The sequence below is a fragment of the Emys orbicularis genome, chromosome 18 (genome assembly GCF_028017835.1).
Source record: "Emys orbicularis isolate rEmyOrb1 chromosome 18, rEmyOrb1.hap1, whole genome shotgun sequence".
Lineage (NCBI taxonomy): Eukaryota > Metazoa > Chordata > Testudines > Emydidae > Emys > Emys orbicularis.
This window is the reverse complement of record NC_088700.1, coordinates 10,055,455-10,079,492: the sequence shown is the minus strand read 5'-3', so window position 1 is coordinate 10,079,492 and position 24,038 is coordinate 10,055,455. Positions and strand designations below refer to the sequence as shown.

Below are 24,038 nucleotides of genomic sequence, written 5' to 3'. Positions count from 1 at the left end.
TAATGCTACTTATAAAACTTTTTTGGCAAAGTGCAGTCACACTTGGTTGCTTCTGTCCATGCCCCGTGTCCACGCAGCATGAGATTGTATCAGCAAAAGAAGTGTTGCACCAGGAATGTATCACGATCAGTGAAACTGGAGTCTGAGGGCCTATGTTTCCTGGAGGGACTGACTGGAATGGAATGGGTTAGGTTAGACTGGAAGCACCTCAGTCACATGGACAGAGCAGTGCACAGGGTTTAATAAAGTTCCATTTGTTCAACTTAACCTGCATTCAGCTTCACTCTTTGCTAATGAAACAGCAGGTAGGCATCCCAGTGTCCTCTGTGCCACCATCTGCCATGCCACTTTGGGGGAAGGATACCCTCACTCCTCTCGGGGAACTAAGAGACTTTGGGATCAAATTCCCACAGCCCTCTTTGTTCCATCCCATAATCTACTGCTCTCCAGCCCATTACCAGCCCCCTGCACTGTCCAATCCCTTCACGCCTCTAGAAGGCTGAGGCTGGCTCTAAAGCGCCTCAGATCCATTCCCAACTTCTGTCAATGCCCTTCTGAGTTTCAAAGGCTTCATCAATGAAAATGACAAAAAACAAACAAATAAACAACCCACCACCACCCCCTTGATTTTGGCTCCCTACTGGATCATTTAAAAACAGGACTTATCTCGCTTCCCAGGTCCTTCTATATTAGGAACTTTAACGGGATTTTTGGCAGTGGCCAAGCCTGCTGGTTTCTTCCCTTTATAAAATAGAAGCTATCTTTTGCCTCACATGGGGACTAGGAAGTCAAGAGACTGGAGCATTACTATTCCTGAAGGGGCCACATCCTGAAAGGCAGGGGGGCCTGGTGAGTCAGCATGTCAATCATCCTCTGCTGCAGCCGGCCATTGATTTTGATCCAGCCTGCACCAGCCTGACTGCAAGTCAGTCAGGTTCAAGAGCTGCCATTCAATAACCCTTGAAAGCGGGAGTTACAAGAACTTCAGCTGCATTCAGAGGCAGTACAGCCTAGTCCACAGAGCACAGGCCCGGCACTCAAGAAACGTAGGTTCTATTCCTGGCTCTACCATTGGCCTCCTGAATGACCTTGGGCAAATCACTTCCCCACTGTGCCTCAGTTTCCCCATCTGTGAAATCAGGACAATGATACTCCTTTGTAGAGTGCTCTGAGATTGTAACTTGGCAACTGCCTCCCAAGCATCCCCTGGTGGCCTGGGGTAGCTCTGCAGTGCCCTGCCTCAGTTTCCCTCCCTATAAAGTTCCACAAGAACTTCACCTCACAGTCCAATGGCAATTAAAACTCTCCCCTTCTGAGGTCCAGTTTATTTAGCCCTTAACACACTAACTCTCCAGGACCCAACACCAGATTGCTGTTTTTCCTCCCCTTGAGTCAGGCGTCCCAACCCTCCTCCCCAGAACAGGGTTCTGTTCCTTTACTCACTGCAGAAAGCAGTCTTGTTCCCTCAATACTCATCTGCAGCTCCAGGCTTCTGTCCTTCCTATCACTCCCTAGCTGGAGTCTCGGTGGCACTTACATGAGCTCCTTTTAAGTCCCACACCCAATGCAGATGTAGCAAGGCAGGGTGAATGGGACAGGACTGGCAGACCCAAGACCTGCTGGCCCTTACAGGAGCAGGCCGCCCTGTTACAGAGCTCTCTGGGTGAAAAACGCTATATAAGACTAGATACTATTATTTCACCTACACAATAATCTGATGTTGAGATAGCACCTGGCATCACAAAGGATCCCAAAGAGCTTCCCAAATTCTTTCTTGCTTTTGAAATTGCAGGCAGCACCACTGAAATGCAGCCACACTTGGTGTGTCATGTGCTCAGCACCTCTAGAACTCAGGCCACTTATTTCAGTGCCCAACTTTAGCCAGCCAGGTTTGAATTTTTGGCCCTAAGTTACTCGCCCAAGGCCATATAGGAACTCTGCTGCAGAGCTAAGACTAGACCTCAGATCTGGTGACTTCTAGTCTTGCATACTGATCAGATGATCATCTTTCCTCCCAGAGGGATTTTTGGCTAAGAACCCCAATGTAAAACCCTAAACCCTCAGCTTAGGAAAACTGCCTTTCAATCTTTAGGGACCCCTTATTTTTAAGGTCTTATCTGAAGGATGCCCACACATAAATCTACACGGATCTCAGTTTACAGCACATTAAATAAACAGATGGAAAGCAGAGCTGACTAGTGAGATTTCAGCCTTTGGTTTCACAGAAGTTATGTATAGGAAAGTTGAGGCTGATTCTACATATAGATAGATAGATAGATAGATAGATAGATAGATAGATAGATAGATAGATAGATAGATAGATCAAATGCAGGAGGCTGCCTGTCTAAAAATGCCTCGTGGATAACATCATAAAGGTGGTGAATAAATGACTCTGGAGAGAGTCAGGGATAATAATACTTTGCATTTACATAGCACCTTCTAACTGAAGATCTCAAAGTACTTTACAAAGATAGATGCATTTTATTAGTCCCATTTTACAGACAAGGAAAGTGAGGCACAGATAAATTAAGTGACTTGTCCAATCTAAGTAACACAGCTGAACACCGAACCCAGGCATCCGACCTCCCAGACCCTGGTAATCACCATTAGACATTCTAGGATGCATTCAGGCTTGTTGTAATGTGAGCATGTGCAACGCTCTTCACGTCAGTGGAGTTGCATCACCTGAGTTTGGTGCATTCTCTCAAAATACAAGATTAAAATAAGCAGAAACATGAATGTCTGGAAGCCTCAGCACATGATAAGCCTAGCCACTGTATTGTCTAAAAACAGCTACTTGACATCTTTAAAAATTTAAAGCTACATCCTGCCTGCCTTACACAAGTAACCCCACTGAAATCAATGGGACCACACATGTTAGTAAGCACGACTTAGCCTTTAATGGCAATCCATCCTCACCTTGTCATAGGAATCATTGTAAGCTTCAAGGAGAGGTAACATGAGGCCTCCTGGTTGTTTTGTGTTTGTACAGTGCTAGCACAATGGGGTCCTGGTCCATGTCTGGGATTCCTAGGCGCTTCGGCCCAGATACTCAAAAATGATTTAGGTGCTTACGTTCCATTGATTTCAATGGGAACTAGGTGCCTCAATACCTTTGGGGCTCTGGGCCCATGGTAATAAAAATACAAATTATTATTATTAATAACAATAATAAATAATAGCTGTCAAAGTCAATAATTTAAATTTTGGGGAATTTCTTCCTTTGCCCCACTCCTTCAATCCCAGTGTCCCCAGCAATCTTAGCTCAGAAATTGAATGTGACTCAGGCCTTAAACTGACGGGTTGTCACTGGCAAAACCTAGAGGCTGGATGTGGCCGCGGTTTTATCACTGCCTGCCAGCTGCCTCCTGTGCCCCTGCCTCCTCCCTGATGATTCAGCAAATCTTCTTACAGGAGAAAAACAAGCATATAAGTGAACAAATCAAAATGTCAGATTACAAAGATGAGCGGGGGAAAGTGTGGCACAAAGAGGGAGATAAAGGGCGGCAGAGTCACATGGCCCGCGACTGGCAGGACTTACGAAGACTTTCTTTGTTTTATTTTGTTTTTGTCTAATAAAAAACCACATGAAAACACGCTAAGAACTTGAACTGATAATACCTTCAAATGCTGAGCTTGCTAGCAATAAAATACAATGCAGAAGTGTGGGAGGAAATGGGGCACATGCTGCTCTCAGTTGTGCTGGTGTAACTGCTGGGGTCAATGGGGTTACTCTCGATTTTCATGACTGTAAGTGAGAGCAGAATTTGGTCCAATCTGTTAAATATTATAATATGATACCCATTCTATCATGCAAGCTATTTTCAAAAGTATTTTCTGTTGTTAATACTAATAAAAAAATACTGGCCATGATTTTCAAAAGTCTGACTGCCCAAGGTGAGACACCAAAAATGGGCTGGGTTTTCAGAAAGTGTTGAGCAGCTGTTCTTGGAAAATCAGGCACCTCAAGTTGGGCACTGAGCATCACTATTTACTTTACAAAATCTTGTTCAGCAACCATTTCACCCTCCACTAAAAGGCAGCCACCTCTGGAGTGGAATGTGGCAGCTGCTTAACAGTTCAAAGCAATACTACACAACAGAAGAGAAAATGAAAAAGAAACCGCAATAGGAGTTTAGATAGAAAAAATGTAACTTCCAAAACTGGAATTTGACCAGGACATAACTGGTAAAGACCCCCTACTTTTACAAAAAATCCCATGGAATCTTTAATGACCCAGTTGGATAGTGCCTTTTATAGGAAGAGATCTATATTGCCCATATTTGATGATCTAGGACAGGGATCGGCAACCTTTGGCACACGGCCCGTCAGGGATATCCGCTGGCGGGCCGAGACTGTTTGTTTACCTGCAGCATCCGCGGGTTCAGCCAATTGCAGCTCCCACTGGCTGCGGTTCACCGTTCCAGGCCAATGGGGGCTGCGGGAAGCGGCGTGGGCCGAGGGATGTGCTGGTTTCCCAGTTCATATTTAGTATTCACAAGTCCCTCCTTTCCTGCAGCATGGGCAATTCCCCCTGAGGTCTGCCACACTCCAAGATATAGCTATACACAAGACGGAAACACAAACACAAAATGAAGACATAGAAGGAAAGCCAGAAAGCCAGGTTTGAGCATTGGCCTGCTAAACCCAGGGTTCTGAGTTCAATCCTTGAGGGGGCCACTTGGGGGATCTGGGGCAAAATCAGTACTTGGTCCTGCTAGTGAAGGCAGGGGGCTGGACTCGATGACCTTTCAAGGTTCCTTCCAGTTCTAGGAGATGGGATATCTCCATTAATTAATTAATATTAATTTTAAAAAAATTAAAAAGTTGCTCAAGAATTTGTGATGTCAAGTTGTGAGTGTGTGTGTTTGTGTATACTGGAGGATGAAAACTGTGAACGTTAATTCTGCTCTCACACCAGTTTCACACCAACATAACTCTTCCTTATTTACACCAGTGTAAGCAAGAGGAAACCCAAGATCTGTGTACTGGTCATGGGGTACTGCTGATCAGAACAACTGACCTAACTTGCCATAGTCCTATCCACTCCATACCTCACCTGTACACCAGCGTATATTAGAAACCCGTTAAAGTCACACATTGCCTTAGAGCTTGGAAATGTATTATTGTGGCAAGTATTCATTCTTCAACACTATAGCCTGGGTGACGGTTAATGAGATAAGAACAGGGCTGAACATTAGTGTAACTGACTATTGGGAACCTAAGTATCTCATACCCATGTGTACAACAGAAAATAAGTCACCCATATGAGACTGCTGATCCAGCTCACAATATTTGAACTGGGTACTTCATGCAACAAGCTCTTCACCCCCTCAGCTAGCAGAGAACTGACACATCTGTACTTGCCCTACCTCGGGTTGGAGGAGCAGAGGAAATGCGGGATAGAGAGGTGGGGAAACACCAATGCTCCTTGAGTCTCTTTTACTGGCTGTCACATCAACAGCATCTTTGGTATTCTTAGAGGACATACTCAGCCCTGGCATAAGTGGTTGCCGCTCCCACTGACCTGAAAGGATCAGAGTCATGGTCCACCCATGTGTTTTTCCTTCAAATGGAGTGAAAGCCACCATGCTAATAGATAGGGAGAGCTGGCATAAGAGTGAAGGATGGAAAAGTGGATAGGTGGCAAATACCAAACCTAGCCACAGGGCTGCAAGTTCTTCCATGTCCCCAGGTATCTGAATCAGTGCAGATGATGAGACTCCCTGGCAACTCTAGAGTATTTTATTTTTGAAAGATGTTAATTCTTTCTGAAATATTCACTTAAAAACAGGTGTCTCTATCATGGCAAACGCTGAATTCCTATTGTGCTCACTCAGGTAATTATTGACATCTAAATCTTATTCTAAATGATCACAACACCCTGTTGGATTAACAAACCATAGTGCTGCTGTCAGCTGAATTCTGTCCCAATGCGCCCCCTGCTGTAGGTCAGATGAATATCAGCAACAATTGTATGCAATGGTGTTGCCCTGTCGATCCCAGGATACTAGAGAGACAAGGTAGGTGAGGTAATAACTTTTATTGGAACCAACTTCTTTTGGTGAGAGAGACAAGCTTTCGAGCTTACACAGAGCTCTTCTTCAGCTCTGGGAAATCGACACAGAGCGTCACAGCTAAATACAGGGTGGAACAGCTTGTTTAGCATGAGTAATTAACACGTATTTCTAGGGACCATTAACCTTGAACCCTACTTATGCTAAACAATCTGTTCCACCTCTTATTTAGCTGTGACATTCTGTGTACATTTCCCAGAGCTGAAGAAGAGCTCTGTGTAAGCTCGAAAGTTTGTCTCTCTCACCAACAGAAGTCGGCCCAGTAAAAGATATTACCTCACCCACCTTGCTTCTCTAATCGGCAACTATTGCAAGAACTCTTTCAATACATAATGTGTAATAGGAAATGATGATTGTTTTATTTATCAGTTGCAATGTTGCCAACTTGCACGATATCATCTTGAGTTTCACGATAATTAGTGTACTCCTTAAAGCCCCAGTTCCCAGAAACAAGGGACTATTTCAAATCTGAGCTTTCATTTAAAAAAAAAAGCCAGTTTCTAACCTTAATGGTTGCAGAGAAAAGCTTAGAAATGTGATGCTGGAATATCCTGAAAGCTCAAAACACAGAAAGTATATAAAAACAACCCCAAATTAATTATTTATTATAAATGTCATGATTTGTAAAATAATCTCATGATTTTGGGTGTCCTGATTCATGACTTTTGAACATTTGGTATTGGCTATACTACTTCCACCCTCTACCAAGGTTCTCTGGGTGTAGCACAAAACAATTAACTACAGCTGCAACAACAAAAAAGCAAACAATTAAAAAAACAACAAAATAAATTTAAGAAGTGTAAAACAACGAAACACTAGATATAAATTAAAATAGAACCGGCTTGATTCTGCTGTCATGTACATCTGTCTTATGTGTAACTCCACTCACTGCTGTGGAGTTACTTCTGATTTAAATCAGCAAAAACAGAGTAAAATCAGGCCCAATGATTCTATAAGAACATTTTTTTTAAATGATAGGTTCTATCTACCTGTGTACCTTAGGCTTTCTCCACAATTTACATCAGTACACCCCCCAAAAAACAACAACAACAACAACAACAACAAAACAACAGATATCCAGGTTCATTATCAATACTAAAAGGAAAACAAAGGAGGACAATGTGGTACAATAAATGGGGCACTGACCTGATAGCCAGAAGACACAGGTTCTGTTCTGTCCTCTACCATGGATCTGCTGTGTGACCTGGGGCAAGTTACTCCATTGCTCTGTGCCTCTTTCCCGCTCCTGGATCCTTGGAAAAGGAACTACACGGAAGGCTAGCCATGTTACTCAGTGCATCATTGGAAGGCACCCAGATACCGCAATAATAGGGATGGAATAAGAACCTGAATGGAAGAGCAGCGAATGAGTTGTAAACTGTACAGGTTTGGGGGATGCCACACAAGGGCGTGGAGGCTACAGGCTGAGGTGCGCCTGTGGGAGCCGCACGCAGGACTTCAGGCAACGGGCTGAGGATTTGAGGGTGAAAGCAAGGGCACTGTGGGAGGGAAGCTAGTTAATGGTCTCAAAGCTGCGGAGAAGTGGAAGAGGCACAATGAAGGGGCTGGAGCAGGAGGACTCACACAAACCTGGTGGGGTGATGGGCTGATTTGGGTGGGAGCCACAGAAAGGCTGTCAGGCCTTGTTGGAGCCACAAAGCCCTTGGGAGAGGGGGCTGGGAAGCTATTGAATGTCAAGAGGCAGGCTGTTCAAGGGGGCGCTGTTCCCCCACCTCGCCCCCTCGCAGTCTGGCTGGGGACAGGTTGCTGTGACAGGAACCGTTCTTCCCCGGAACCTTGGCGCTGCAGCGGCTGGGGGAGCGCATTGGGGAGCGGACCCCGAGGGGGTCGCAGAATCAGGCGGCGGAGGCGCGGCCGGGCGGGGGGAGATGGCGGCCGGGGGAGGCGGGGAGCAGGGCTCGGCCGTGCTGGAGCTGCCTCGCGGCCCGCGGCTGGTGTGCGTGGAGTACCCGGGCCTGGTGCGCGACGTGGGCAAGATGCTGCAGACTCTGGGAGGAGAAGAGGGGGTGTCCCGGGTAAGGGGGCCCCCGGGGGAGGGCGAGCTCCGGGTAACCAGGCTTCCTGGGTAAAGGATGCCTGGGGGGAGGGGGCTTTCCTGGCTGGTTGCAGGCGGGTTTCCTGGGTACGGGTCATCTGGGGTAAAGTGGGGATGGATCTAAGGGCTTCCCGGGGGAGGGATTGTCCCAGTAAATCCCAGGGAGGGGGTTGGGGTGTGCTGGGGAGCGGGGTGTTCTTGGTAAGAGTTATCTGGGTTACAGTGAGAAGGGCCTAGGATTTCTTAGAAGGTGGGAGGTGTCCTGGTTAAAGGGACCTCAAGAGGAAGGAGGCTGGGGGCTATCCAAGGGAAACAGAGGGAGATGTTGGAGATGTTAACTTCGGGGGGGGGAGGTGTCTGTCGTGGATAAAGGGAGCCCTGAGAAGAGGGTCTAGAGTTCTGAGTAAGGGTGGATGATCCAGTTCAGCGAGCTCTCTTGCTGTGGGTGATCCCGTAAGGTGTGTGTTGGGATTAGAGTGGGGCTCAGCTAGGGGTACTAGATAGACTGTAATTGGAGGGAAATGCCCTAAATAAGAGGGTGAGAATCTGTGGTTCTCTGGGGTAAAGAGACTTGCTCTGGGCTGGTGCCCCATGGAAAGGAGGTGATGGTCACTAAGGGAAGATAGGGATAGCATTTTGGTTTGGAGGTGGATGGGGAGGGCATGATGCAGAGGAAAATTTAGTTGGTTTTTTTGGAGGGACAAATTTGATGTTGAAGAGTGCTTATGCTCTTGGTAATGTAGATATATGCTGACCCTGGAAAAAGGCTCGAGTTGTACTTCCGCCCCAAGGATCCCTACTGCCATCCTGTGTGTGCCAACCGCTTCCCTACCTCTTCCATGCTGTTCAAGGTAAAGAGGAAGATCAGGAGGAAGCAGCTGGAAGCTGAAGGAGAAACCCAACAGGAAGTCAAGTTTGAAATGGAAGTTCTTGGGGTTGTCTCCACTGTTTACAAATTTCAAGGTAGTAATTTGATCTGCCTATGTGTGTGGAGTAGTGACTAGCAGTTCTGGTGGGAAAAGGGCAGTGCTCCCTCTTGCTTGAGTCCAACAAACAGTGTGTTCAGAAAACCATGCATGTCAGCCGTACAACATTGGTATCTAGGGAACTCAATGTGTGACCTGGATTTGATACCATCCCCCTTCTGTATTGTGACTTAATAACACATTGTCCTCTCTGGTGTTGTATTAGGTTATACTATAATCCAACATATTTTATAATGGATGCACCTATGCAGGATAAAGGGGAAAAGTTGTATTTTCATGGACAGTAATGTATTATTGTTTTTAACCTTTAGTTAACTGCTTGGCAAGTGTTTAAGATAAGGAAATATAAAGTATTATGCTTGAAAAATGAAAGTAGGACAAGGCTTCCAGAGTGCTTTTATGAATGCACTATCACCAGGGTGCAGCTTCCTGAATGTGAATTAATACCTAGCCGAGGAATCGGCAACCTTTGGCACACAGCCCGTCAGGGAAATCCGCTGGTGGGCCGGGACAGTTTGTTTACCTGCAGTGTCCGTAGGTTCGTCTGATTGCAGCTCCCACTGTCCACGGTTTGCTGTTCCAGGCCAATGGGGGCTGGAGGAAGCGGCGCAGGCCGAGGGATGTGCTGGCCACCGCTTCCCGCAGCCCTCATTGGCCTGGAACAGCGAACGGCGGCCAGTGGGAGCTGCAATTGGCTAAATCTGCAGATGCTGCAGATAAACAAATAGTCCCAGCCTGCCAGCGGATTTCCCTGACGAGCCGCGTGCCAAAGGTTGCTGATTCCTGACCTAGCCCATTTAACTCAGTGCAGGAAACAGCATCTTCCCAGAGGTGTCTGAGGAAAGGAGAACTGGGTATTGTGCAGCATATTATTGTCTCTGATACACACCTTTTTATCTTGACTTTTCCTTCCTCATAGGAATGTCTGATTTCCAGTACCTGGCAATGCATTCTGGACCTGAAAGCAAACAGATCTCTATGTATGACAAGATCTTGATGCTCAAACCAGAAAAGGAGGAATTCTTCAATAGGGAATTACCCCTCTACATCCCCCCACCTATTTTTTCACGTCTGGATACCCCTATAGACTATTTCTATCGGCCAGATGTACAACACCGGTCAGTGCCTTTTCTTGTGATGTAGTAAATAGTTACATTGTCTCTTGAATGAATAGATAATAGAAACCTTTTACTGGGCCAGCATATCACTTATAAAATCTGAATTTTCAAGTTCACTGGGAGGATATCCCTGCTTCATTACCTGAAGAAACCTCTTGTAGTATAACTGACATGGTTCGGTAGTAAAGGATCTTTCAAAATGGCCTATAAGAAAAATTGAAGGGGTTAGATGATCTTGGGGGTCATGTTGTTTGTATCAGGCAGTGATCATGACCAAAGCATAGGATGCTTTTGTTTTGTTTCTTTGTCCAGAGTCTATCTGTGTAATTGAAATGAGAAAAAAATAGATTTAAAATAACCAATATCCCACTGAGTGAATGTTTTTTTAATGTGGAATCTGTGCTCTTTCAGAGCAGCATTTTAAAATATTTCAGTCATATGCCTCATCAGGGCAAACTGCTATAACCGATACATGCCTTTGTTATCTCTCTTTCCATGTTAGCTTTGTTTGTTTCAATACAATCTGGACAAAAATACTTGGAAGGTAGCATGGGCTAAATGAAGCTCTGAAAGTCAAGAGCTCTTCCACTAGCAAGCTTGTGGTCTTGGGCAAGTCACTTCTTTCTGTTTCCTTATTTTTGTTCTGAAATAACTGAGATGATAATTATAGTCACCTGCACAAAATAGGTCTTACCAGAGTGGAGATAAGGGGTTGCTTAGTTGGGGCTTGTGGCCTATTAAGTTGTTTCTGGTTTGAGTTTCGTGGACTTCCTTTGAATTCGGAAAAAAAATCCCATTGTCACAGAGATTTAAAAAAAAAAAGGAAGAAATGGGTAGAAAGTATACTGTGGGGAAGTAATCCTGCACTAGCCTACTGGGGATTGAACAAAGGAGCCCCGTGGAGAAACCTTGCACTGTGTAAGAGAAAGCCATTGATGGGATCATGTTTTGGGAAATAGCACTGGTGGATAGCACTGCAATCTCTCCTCACTTTGCTTTCAGGCAGTCTCAAAACAAACATCAAGAATAGTCTGCAGTATCCTAGAGAATTGTATGTAATTGTGGTTCTTACTGGAAAAGTATTAATGTGATTTCAAATCTTATTGTGGCAGAGGACTTCCATCTTGTGGTCTACACTACGACTTTAATTCGGATTTAGCTGCTTTAATTCGAATTAACGCTTGACCCGTTCACACAACGAAGCCATTTAATTCGAATTAAAGAGCCCTTTAATTCGATTTCTGTACTCCTCCTCGACGAGAGGAGTAGCGTCAAAATCGGTATTGTTAATCCGAATTAAGGTTAGTGTGGCCGCAATTCGATGTTATTGGCAATTAGATGTTATTGGCTACCCACAATGCAACGCTCTGGAAATCGATGCTACTACGGTAGCTTGGACGCACACCACCGAATTAATGGTGCCTAGTGTGGCCGAATACATTCGAATTTATAAAATCGGTTTCCTAAATTCGAATTATATAAATTCGGATTAATCCTGTAGTGTAGACATACCCAAGGTTTTGAGAAAAAGGAAGGATAGCCTCATAGTCAAGGTTGTGGACTATGACTCCAGAGACCTGGGTTAATTTCTCACTCTGGCACAGACATCCTGTGAGATCTGGGCAAATCACTTGTCTGTGTGTTTCAGTTTCCAATCTGTAAAAGGGGGATAATAGCACTTCCCTACTTCACAGATGTTTGTGAGGAAAAATACATTCCCAACTGTGAGGTGCTCTGTCACTACATTGATGAATGCCGTATAAGTACCTTAGATAGGTTTTTCCCTCAGAACTATAAAGAGTTATGATCTCACCCGGGTTTACATTTTCCATCCCGTGCATTCTCTTCCCTAAAAGCCTTCTGTCCACTTTAAACCCAAACTAAAACTATAACAAAAGAAATCTTTTAGGGTTTTTTTGTTTGTTTTAAATTTCCACTCTTCTCCCACTGTTGAGATGCAGCTTGAGACGATTTGGCAGCTTCTTGCTCTCTCTTCCCCGCCATAGAAATCTTGGTGGGTGAACTGAGAAATCCCATTTTAATAGCTGCTTTAAAGCTTTTTGTTTCATCAAGCACCCTTGGAGGGCTCCCAAATGAAACTTTGGGTTGAAGGTCTGTTGCATCTAGACACGAGACAAAATTCCCACTTCTCCCACTCCTAGGACTGGGAGTTGGACACTGCATGGTAATGTGAAGTTGTACCGGTTAGGCCTTTTGGCTGGCTTCCATGTGTTTCCAGTGGACTGGAGGTTGATGGAGAGTGGTGCAAGTGCACATGCCAAGTGTTGCTGAGGTGGCATTCACTGGAACTGTTTGCTTCTGTTACTTTGTTTGTTTTGCCATCAATAAAAATGAAATCTGTGATGTCTCCCACAAGAAACAGCTTTATTTTTCTCACTGTTGTCCTTCATTTGAGCTAAAAAGTGCAAATAAATATGATCGGACTCCGGGATTGCATTTTTAACTGCTCCATTGCCTCACCTCTCTGTTTCTCTGTACTCTTGATGACTGTAGCAATGGGAACATAGAGTAGAGACCCGTGGAAGCTAAGCCTGCCTTTGTGGATTGAAAATTCTGATTGAGTGACTAACATGTAATGCAGAGGTCCCCAAACTATGGGGCACGCACCCCTGGGGGGCGTGGAGGAACATTCAGGGGGCACAGCAGGCTCATGCAGCCCCCATGGGGGGGAGCGGGTAAGGAGTGCCACCCAGCCCCACCCCGCCCCCAGCTCTGCTCCGGTCCTGCCCCCAGCTGTGGCCCCGGCTCCTGGCCCCGCACCTGGCCCTGTCCCCAGCCTCAGTGTGGCTCTGCACCGTGGCTCCATTCCCACCCCCAGCCACGGCCCCTGGTTGTGGCTTTGTTCCCAGCCCCAGCCTCGGTCCCCTGACCCTGTCTGCATTCCCCCCCGCCTCCCCCAAGCCGCGGCCCCACTCCTGGCTCCGGGGGGAGGGGGGGCGCAGACCCTCAAAAGTTTGGGGACCACTGGTGTAAGGTTTGTTTCAGTTAAAATAAGTACATGGAAGCTCTGTCCTAGGGGTATTGGACATGGATCATAGTTTTCTCATTGGAAAAGTGATTCTCAACTTTTTCACTCTGGACCACTCCATAAAGGAGTCTTTAATGGTGACCTGGCTTGGACTACCCAAATCCACATTTACTTGGGACCCAAATATCTTCCTACCCTAGATCTTGAGAGGCAAAGGGCTAGTTCAGAAACCTAGTTCAGCAATTCTACCTAATGTCATTCCCCAGCACCAGTTTTTCTAAGACCAGAAAATAAACTTAATTTCCACATTTCAGTGGAAGCCACTAAGTGTAAAAGAGGAGGAGGAAGAAAGTATGACAAATACTTCGCATTGCTTCTTAGGGACGGCTACAACAATCCCCAGGTGTCTTGTGAGAACCTGATCGGCCTCAGCAGGGCCCGTCGACCACACAATGCCATCTTTGTGAACTTCGATGATGATGACATCCCGACTAAGCCGCTAGAGCCTGCAGTGCAGACCTGGAAGAAAGTGTGCACCAATCCTGTGGATAAAAAAGTGGAGGAAGAGCTGAGAAAGGTACAGGCCAAATCTCGGGGGAAGGGACTGGGCCAAAAGCAACTCCAGTGCACAGTGTGTGGGAGAAACTTCACAGGCTGCCTTCAGTGAATTTTTTGGCTTCCCGGAAAATTGCTGTCTACAAGGATTTATTTTATAGATCTGTGTTTAACATTATTTACAGGCCTCCACAAAGGATTCTCAAGACTGATCAAGGTGCCGTATTATAAATGTGATGGTGAATGATACAGTGTGGTCTGATCATTAGAGCAGGGAACTGAAAGCCAGAACTCATGGGTTCTGTTTCTATTTCTGCCTCGTATGTGCTGTGTAATTTTGTCAGTGTTTTATCCCCCTCTCTGTTTCTTGATTTGTAAAATGGGAATGATAACACGGCCGTACCTGGTTATAATATTAAATGTTTGCCAAGTACTTGGAAATCTTGAGGTGTAAGGTGCTACAGAAATATTAGATCCCCAAGATGCTTACAGTTCTCATTGCCAAGAGTTTTAGGGTTCTTCATGGTTTTATGAAAATTCTATTGGAGGCAGAAGTAAATACACTGAAGGATAGGGCATGGCTTAAACCATCAAGGAGAAGCTATAGTTATTCTAAGTTACTTGAAACCTGAACAGCCAGGTGGTACATCCATTACCATCTTCCACTTCCCCACGTATTTTAAACTTTGAGTTAATTAAGTGATCATAAATGTGAGATGTATGGAATAAAAGTTTGTCAGGAGCAACTCTGTTAAAGGCAGTGGATGTCATGTGTCTGAAACTCTACCCATAGTTCTGAAAATGTATCCTTTTCGTGTGGGCATATATTGTGAAACCATATCTTTCAGTTTGCCTGAGCCTGACCAGCTCTCAGGCCATTCAGGAGCAGAGCCCATTTATTGTACTGAATTTTCTGGTGTGTTTTTGTTGATGGGACAGGTCACTGCCTAGGGACTAAGCTGAGACCACTGTTCATTTCGTGTGCTACCCAAGTCTATTTGAGCCTGTCTCTTTAGAGATGAAAGGCAAGCTTGTTCCCTCACTTTGCCAACATCCCTTAAATAAGGCCTATTTTTACCTTTCTCTCCATTGCCATCATGCTGCGCTGTAGAAACGTTGCTGACAGCTTTTAGTCTGCGCCAGAGGCTATAATAAAAAGCAGATTCCAATTAGGAAATCAAAATTGGCATTAGTAACCCTTACTCTCCACCTTGTGCGTTTCTTTAGCTGTTTGAGATTCGTCCCGTCTGGTCTCGGAATGCTGTAAAGGCCAATATCAGTGTCCATCCGGACAAGCTTAAACTTCTGCTACCGTATTTGGCCTATTATATGGTGAGTTTCTTTGTATACCTGCTGTGTAGCTTGTTCTTATTTGAGTCAGGCTTGGGGGCAAAGGGATGAGAGGACCAGCTGGATGTCTATGGACAATTCCTAGTTATCTACTGTTCAGATTCCACTGTCTGGTACCCAAAGCTTTGCATTAAATATCCTTAAGGAGGAGTTCCAACCTTTTTTGGGAGGGGAGGAGAGAGGAGGAAAATCTTGCTTCCAAATGGAACCCACACATAGTTGCCAATTAAAGCAATGAGCGATGCAGTGGCTTTGTGCTTCTATTGGTTCTGGTCTGCCTTGCAGTTATAGTAACAAATGGTCAAATTGACTGTCCATCTGGAAACGCTAGCAGGAGCCTTCAAAAAAAGTCTGCTGTGAGCTTTGGACTTCATTTCTGAAATCACAAATATTTGCAGCATGTAACCTTCCTTTGCCCAAGGTTAGATGTGAAATGAATGTGTTGGAAGGGGGAAAAGAGGGAGGGAGAATCTGTAAAATAAATAGTTTGGGGAAACACTGTAGTGCTCATTAATACTCTGCATCTCTGTACTGTCCCTTGTAACCACTCATACTTTGTCCGTGCAGCTCACAGGTCCCTGGAGAAGCCTGTGGGTTCGATATGGGTATGACCCCAGGAAACATCCCGAAGCAAAGATTTATCAAGTCCTGGACTTCAGAATTCGCTGTGGAATGAAATATGGTAAAATGGCCCAAGCAAGACAGACTCCCTCTCTGTCTCCTAGTCAGTCTGTCTCTGCAGCTCTTCTGTCATCTCTTTCCATTTGTTTTTAAACCCTCAGAGCCTCTTTCCTCAAGCTTTTTGTTTGAAGGAAGGTGCAGGAGAGGAGGCCATATCGGTCATTGTTTCCTTCCCTAGAATCTATGGGGGCATCCAATAACCCAAGTTAGAGGAGCAGAAGGGACTTTTATTTGGCCACTGGGCATATTCCAGGCCTAACAAAAAGCTACTCAACTTCCTTCCTCCATATGTTCAAACACAAATGCACCTCAATGGGATATCTTGCTATCTTCCCTCCCACTCCAGGATTGTTACAATTTCAGAAGGGGGGACGTTTAAAATGCCACCAAAGGGTTCATTTCTTTGTCATTTCTTCCATTTCCAGAAGGGACAAATTGGGTGACTGTTACAAGGATGACTTGTCCATCTGGCCAACTAATGCTGGAGAAGCAATTTCTTTTAAAACAAAACAACAAAAGATTTAGTGCCACCAGCTGGGAAAGCACATAAGCCTTGTGCAAAATGGAGGAATGTGCATTATGAACTCAAGAATGCATCTGCCTCTTACCCGTTCTCATCCGCCCTGCAAAAAAAAATCCTATAGTACCCTATCAGATGCTATAGACAACACAGTGAGGGTTTATGATTTTTTAGCTTATGCCATTGCATGAGTTTTTGGTTTAGGCCATTGTAACACATCTGGGGTGTGTTGTTTTTACCAATTCATTTGGCCTATTTAAGTTTAGTGCAGTGCTCAGCTCTGTACAAAACACCTCATTATATTGCTTTTTGGTACATTAGTTTCATACGTTCCCTGCCATAGTTTTAGATCTGAGATGTAAATTTAGGTCTCTCTTTTTGTGTGTGGGGGCTTTCAATACAATAATGATAGTGCCTGTTCTTCAAGGATCTCAGAGCTCTTCACAAACTACTAAATCTCTAAGTATTATTAACCCTATTTTACAGAGGGGGAAATTGAGGTTAAATGACCATGCAGTAAGTCAGTGACAGGGCACATCTTCCCACCTTTTCATGTTAAATAGCTTTATTTCCCTGATCTTTCTCTCTCTCTCTCTCTCTCTCTCTGTCCCATCAAAATCAACATATGCTATTGGTTGGCTCTCCTTTCAAACCCCAATCCAATACCCCCTGTTATAAAAGCTGGAATATTCTACGGGATGCTGGTCTCTGTTCAAAGACTGTTTTCTTTCTTGGCCTCCAGGTTACGCCCCTAGCGACATGCCCGTGAAAGCAAAACGCAGCACATACAATTACAGTCTGCCCATCACTATCAAAAAACCAGGTATGCTGAACAGGCAAAGGGGTTGAAAAGGGTGCGCACAGCTTAACTTGGCTTCTTCATTTCATCCTTTTGTTGCTGTTGATGGGTGAATAACACAGTGCAGCTTATTTCAGTTGATTATTGGGGTTTCCTTTATCTCAGATCGCGATATGTATGTCCTATTAAAACCTATGGAAGTGTTGCCCTTTGAGGGATGTCTTAACACATGTCTGGCTGATGGAGCCAGGGGTAATAATGGGAGGTGAGAGATCAGAAATTAGAAAGGAGTCTAGTTGAATGAGGCCATATCAGAAATACTTCCCAGTAGCTGCAGAAATGGTCTGCCTGCCAATACAGCTGCCAAAAAACAAGGTAGAGGGAATGGAGGAATGAAAAATGAACATTTACAGTAACATTTGCTATGCTGGCTATTTTTCTGCTGCCAACGAAGTTGAAGTGAAGTAGAGAAGCCGCTAAAATCCTATACTATGCCATGAAGTGCAAAATATTGTGCAGTTGAGGAATCTTCTTCCTTTATGTCTTTCAGTAAGTCACACAGTCAGTGTACAGGACCTAAAACATGGGCTGGACACATCGAGTACATCCAGGGCAAAAAAACCTGCTTCCAGCAGGTACAAACTTAAAGTAGGTATTACTCTCTCCTACCAAGAGCGTGGAATGGTATAATAGGAGGGGGATCTGTTATGGTTTGTCACTCTTTTGGGGGCAGTGTTGACTCAGATGGACTGTGGACATTGATACAGATTTTACTTGGAGCTGCAAGTGACTAGCTAAAAAGAACTCTCCGTAAGCCTGAAAGCTTCTCTCTCTCACCAACAGAAGTTGGTCCAGTAAAAGATATTAACTCTCTAGCTATCCTTATGGTATACTGGGTTTACCTGGAAAGCCAGTAGTCATCCACATCACTGCAAAGTTTGCTGTTGTTTTTATGTCTTTTCAAAGTATGGAAAGTCATACATTCAGCCCTTACCTTGAATGTGACTTACATTGCATTTCAGGAAGCAGATTGTGGAGTGCTATGAATAGCAAAGTCTTAGGCCCATTATGGTGCATTTTCAGATTGCTCTGTAGAATCCAGTAAAGCAAAGGAAATAAGGAAACAGGATAGTCTATACTTTCGCCATTTTCCTGTAATGGCAATTCCCCCCCCCCCCCACACTGTTTTGAAGTAACAAAGTATGAGTGATCGTGTAACTGTTAATAGGTGTGAATGCTTTTCTCCACAGAACTTTCCTGTGTTAGTTCTGATTGCTGTGGCCGGCAGGTTGCAGTGCAATTCTGCTGCATCCATACTCTGACTTTGTCCTCTACTGCACACAGACTCACACGCTCTCTCACACTCTTCCTGTCAGGGAACTGAACTCGTATAGGAAATGCCTGGATCCTGAAATAGCTCTTAAGGAAGGATCTCTACTGTGTGGCTATGCTGTACTGTTGCCCCATGTCTTGGGTGTGGAAATGATTTGCAATGCCCATTGAATCTTTGTCTTTGTCTTCTGCTAGGACTCCATCTATATCTTCCAGGAAGGAGATCTGCCTCCATATCGACAGATGTTCTATCAGCTCTGTGACTTGAACGTGGACAGGTACTGCACCTGGATAGCTGGATCTTTTGACCAAGGGAGATTTTGCAGATGCTCAGATGATTGATTGCAAAGGCTGCCGTTTGTACCCAAAGTCCTATTTTTCTCCTTGACCCTGATACTTAGGAGATTCCTAGTTTCTCAACAGACAGACTGTATGTACATTGGAAATTCCTTCCCAGTAAAGTTGTATGAGCTACCAAAATATACTTTCCCAACATGTGTTTTGGGAAACCATTGAAATCAACGGGAAAAGTCCTATTGACTTCAACAGGAGTAGGTTAGGCCTTACTCCCGTTGGATAAATATTTAACCCGCAGAAGGAAAAACAAATTGTCACATAATTCTGGGGAAATGCATTGTTACTTTAGTTTGGATTTTCATGTACACACATATACCCCTATAGGTTTAAAAATATACACTTAATGTAACCAACAACTCGCCATCACATTTAGAAAAGCACATTTTACAGTCTTATCATTCCCCTCTGCATTCATAAGCTGCTTATAATGTTACAGAGGGATAGGGTAGAGCTAGTTGAGGAACGATAGGCAAGTAGAACAAAGCACAGCCAGAGAAACCTACCTGAGAGAAAAAACATGATCTAGTGATTGAAGCACAGGCCTGGGACTCTTATTGGTTCTGCAACTGATCATGCAATCTGTCTGTGCCTCAGTCTTTCCTTCTGTACATTGGAAATAACTTTCTTACCTTACAGCGGGCTAGCGAGTAGAGCTGAGCGAAATTCGGCATTTTTGCCTTGTGGGAAATTCCGATATTTAACAAGTGTTTTCATCTCAGTCCGGGACAAAATGTTGGAATACTGAATTTTTTCACAGAACAAACTATTCTGAAAAATGTTGATTCTCTATTGTCTAAACCATTTGAACAATCGAACTGATTTGAAACAAAATGTTTTGGGTCATTTCACCAAAATGAAATATTCCAACTTGGATTGAATCAACCTGAAATGAAATATTTGGTTTGATTTTTTTTTTCACAATAAAAAACTGAAAAACTTTGGCAAAATTTAAATTTTCCAATAAAAAATTTCAGTTTTGCAGAAACTGCCTTTTTCTATTGGAAAATTCCCAATGAACTCTACAATAGAGGTCTTATGTTCGTGACATGCTACGAGATCCTTGAAGGGAAGCACTACAGACTTTATTACTTAATCTGTTTCATGAATGCAACCCTGAATCACTCTGACTTTTCTGGTTGCAGGCCTTCCAGTGAAAACTATAGCAGGAGGAATTTTAACTCCTGCTAGGGCCACTCATGCTGGACAGGTCATAGAGCAGAGACCAGAAGAAGAGCAGTCCACTGACCCTCAGGTTGGGGATTGAGTAATAGGCCAACAACATAGCCTCGTAAAAAGTTGAGTTATGGAAACACAGCAATGTGGCCGTTCAGGCAAACAGCACAATTCATTGGGATGATGGAGCCTTGTTCGTGCCCTACGTGATGTTTGACGGCATAGGAAGGATTCAGATCTGGTTGCAGGAGGCTGACTCTTTTCTTGCCTGCTATTTAGCTTACAGAAAATCATCCATCGGAATGATGGCATGGAGACAGAATGCACAGAACGGGATGGGTGGTGCCTTCAAAAGACCAGTGATGATCTGAGGGATACCATGTCTCTGATGATAAAGCAGATCATCAGATCCACAAGACCCGGTAAGGATGGCTCTGGGGTTTTGAGCATTGGAGGGTATGTTATAAAAAACAGTTCCAGACACTATGGGGCATGTTGTTGGGAGCAGTTGAGTCACAGTGTTGCACTTTGCAGTGGAGCAATGAACTTGTCTGTTCATTTCCTGCTGTAGATCCCCTTCTCTTGTGGTAGGAGACTCAGACTGCCTGGTTAGATGTAGGTGCTAGATCCCCTGGTTCTTCACATGCAATGTTATTGTGATGTCATCAACCTGGATACCTGCAGGACACCTGTTCTTCTTAAAGCAGCACTTGTTAGGCCATTGGAAAAAGACCTAAAACTCTGTGGGACTGGGGAAAATGTAACTAGATTTTGCCATTTGAACACCAGCAAAGTGATTGGAGGCATGTGAGTATGAAATAGTTGGGGGTAAGAACCTCTCAGCTTTGCCTTCCCAATGGCATAGTTTCTAGGTTTTAAATGTCTTCGTTCCATGATACTCTTGCTCATGTTTTTATAGTTCAAATTGGTGGCATCTGGATCTTTTCATGAATGTGTTTAATTTAATAGCATACTGTAATAGAGCAAGGACAGGAGAGGAAATTCTCTTGTCGTGGTCCTGGGCCAAACCAATATCCCAAGGAATTAGGTTAGTCTCAGTTGGAATGAGATGCACGATCGCTCTAAATGCAAAACCTCCTGGCCTTGTTCTGTTAGAATTCCTGGCACAGGAAAACTGCTTTTGTTTGATTTTTGATTTGGTTTCATTAAGGTGCCTGACTGTAACTATGATCTGCACTTTTACATCTTCTGGCTGGCTCTGTTAATCTTATCTGCAAACACATCCTCGGTTTTAGTGAGGAGGGAAGTAATGTTGACATCTTTTCTTCTCTTTCTGACTAAGCTCTGTTTTCGAGTACGTCGAACGCTGAAGATGGCAAAGAACAGCTGACATACGACTCTGGAGAGGAGGAGGAGGAGGATGAAGAGGAGGACTTCAAGCCTTCTGATGGGAGCGAGAATGAAATGGAAACAGAGATCCTGGACTATGTGTAACACAGTGAGCGAGCAGGATGAGGCTGCATGGGACTTTTGTTCCTTGAGCCCTGGGGGATATGGAATCATGACCAGGCTTTCGGGAAGATGCTAACCAGACACATGGCACTGGATATGGTGCTAGCAGTTGTGCTAAGTGCTCTGAAGGTGCAGGCGCTAAAGATCACGTTTTCACAGTGTTGGTGTGACAGGCATTTGTAAAGATGCCATTGTGGGGATGCTGGCCCATTGCCAATCCCAGGCAACATGCATGGCCGGCATTTACTGTGGCCGTTTTTCTGGTCAGAGTGGAGCTAGATGGGATTTCACTTGCTTTAGTTCTTTTGGCCATTAGATTGTTGTGTTTAATTTCCCTTCCCGCCCTGAGCTTACAAACTGCAACATCTGATCCCATCATCAAAGGGATCTGTACTTCCCTTTGAGACAATATAGGTGTTCCTACGACCGCCACTGTGAGGGAATGTTAGTGTACTGTCTCCTCTTACCAGAAATTGAGAGTCTCTTCATCCTTGCTAGCTCAGATATGTCAGAGACTTCAACAAGTGCTGAATCCAACCCAGATCACAGGTGTTCCACTGGCCTCTTGAGCCCAAAGTGTTAATCTTTAATTAGAACCATTCAGGGAATGTGTGGAGGTCACACAATTCTAAACCTGGCGTCTGGGTCAGTGGGAAAAACTTCAAACAAAATTAATTCTGTATTGAGAACTGCACGAACAAGGTCATTGCTGATTCTTAATTGAGAGGCTCTGTAGAGTGTCATTCTGGCTGGCTTAAATCAAATGTGGAGTCTATCCAATGGGACATGTGCAGGTATCTGTAATAATTTTGTATATGCATGAGAAGCAAACAGTTTTTCTCGGGGAAAGTCCAGCTCCCCATGAAACATAACGCCCTTGTCTATTTTTCTAATAAAACTCTTCCTTTTTCCAGTAACACATTCTTTCATGGATTTCTGTGTAGATATACATAGTACAGCCAATATCCCCAAAATGATTTTGAGTCAACAGAAACATTTTGGTAAACTGGACATTCATTAGGTAAGTGATTCTGATTTGAGAATTTTAACTAAGAATTGGATTAAAAGAGTTCATCTAAACTGACTTTTACTTGGTGGTCAGATATAAACTGAGACAAAGATCCAGGTCAGACTGGTAATTCACTTGAAGTAAGGAGAAAAACCTGAACTGGATTTCTGTGTTTGTTCTTCCCCGTAAAATGCACTGATTGGGTTCACATCCTCAGCTCGACGGGTAAAGGCAAGAGAGAAGTTCAGGAAGGCACTCCATACCTCGCAGTTGCCTTTTGCTCTTCTGAATGGGAATAAAATATTCTTTGTACATTGACTGCATCTTCTGCATTCAGTCAGCTTGAGAAGTTGGAAAGAAAAGCAGTAGGAAGGAACTTAAATTAGAAGAGACTTCCATGGCAGTGAGTAATTCACTTCTCCATGATGATGTATGTTGTCCCTGCCAGGCAATGTACTCCCACAACTTTGCAGTCATCAGACAGCTTTTGATTCTGCTCATCAAGAGAGAGTGGGGGAGACAGAAACACAAAGCTTCAGATGCTTGGAGGCTGGGACCTCTAGCCATGAACATGCTGTTGCTTGCTGAATTTCTGGCATTCTGTCCGAGAAACTAAAGATCTCTTGGGACCTACTGAGTCTTATATTCTCCAATCCCCAATCAGTGCAAGATTGTTGCCTGCCTGCTAATGAATGGTTTAGCCTAACTTTAAATGTAACGTATATGGATGGGCCTTCTTAAGGAGTCTTTCCCCTTCCCCCATAGAACTGTTATAGACATGGAACTCATGATAAGGTTGGCTTCCAGCCCATAACAGCAACAGCTGGAGGTCTCTCATACGCTAGTGCCAGTTATCTACATTTTCCACCGTGAAATGAAAGATTTGGCTGCAGACAGGTGAATTGCAGGTGTGTGCGATCTCCACTGATGCACACGGCAGCGAGCTGGGCGTTACGCAGAGCTGCGTGGGTATATGCCAGTATCTGCACTCCTATACAGTATATATAGGCATACATGCTGGGACAGGCTTGTCCAGCACGCATCATGTGTCATTGGGAGGTTCTGTGCTTTGCCCTAGCCTGCTACCTTGGAGTAGCAAGGGCTACAACAGTAAGTATGAGGTAGTTCATTGATGCATAACAGTCAATGTAAAGGTAAATTGTGTTAGCGTGAAAACAGGCTGCTTGGTTAGAAGAAAAATGTGCTTTTAAGGTTTTGTATGGCCTTTGCTAGATGAGAAAACATCTGTTGTAGCTATTTTGGATAGTTATCTAAGACTTCTATTAAAGGTGACCTGCAAAAGGGGGGAAAGGGCTGTGTCCCCTTGCTACTTTCCTTTGCAGTTCTTCTTTAATGTATATCTCATTGCCTACTACCTCTCCGAAATAAACCATCGTCTGCAGCACTCCACTTTCTGGTTTTTCTTTCTTCCTCTTCATTTTTCTGGGTAAGGAAAGAGGAATCTATTAAGTGCGGAAACCTTGTTGGTACTGCAACATAAAGTTTGCAAATCTGAACGCACACCTATTTGAGAAATACTCATTTTAACATTCCAGTAGAAAC

At 44.3% G+C, this 24,038-nt stretch overlaps 1 protein-coding gene across 1 annotated transcript; it reads left to right on the top strand.

The window, feature by feature from the left end:
- Window positions 1-7,966: 7,966 nt before the first annotated feature.
- GTF3C5 (general transcription factor IIIC subunit 5) lies at window positions 7,967-22,431 on the top strand. The gene is made up of 11 exons (XM_065418765.1): window positions 7,967-8,113; window positions 8,877-9,096; window positions 10,039-10,237; window positions 13,608-13,803; window positions 15,009-15,113; window positions 15,699-15,813; window positions 17,075-17,155; window positions 17,682-17,779; window positions 18,659-18,741; window positions 20,273-20,415; window positions 21,297-22,431. Exons 1-11 carry the CDS (start codon window positions 7,967-7,969, stop codon window positions 21,446-21,448), a joined length of 1,539 nt encoding a protein of 512 aa, XP_065274837.1. The 3' UTR covers window positions 21,449-22,431.
- The last annotated feature ends 1,607 nt before the right edge of the window (window positions 22,432-24,038 follow it).

Coding starts and splice junctions, on each gene's coding strand:
- GTF3C5 (XM_065418765.1), top strand. CDS start 7,967: ATGGCGGCCGGGGGAGGCGGGGAGCAGGGCTCGGCCGTGCTGGAGCTG. Junction 10,238..13,607: donor CGGCCAGATGTACAACACCG/GTCAGTGCCTTT, acceptor ATTGCTTCTTAG/GGACGGCTACAACAATCCCC. Junction 13,804..15,008: donor TGGAGGAAGAGCTGAGAAAG/GTACAGGCCAAA, acceptor GCGTTTCTTTAG/CTGTTTGAGATTCGTCCCGT.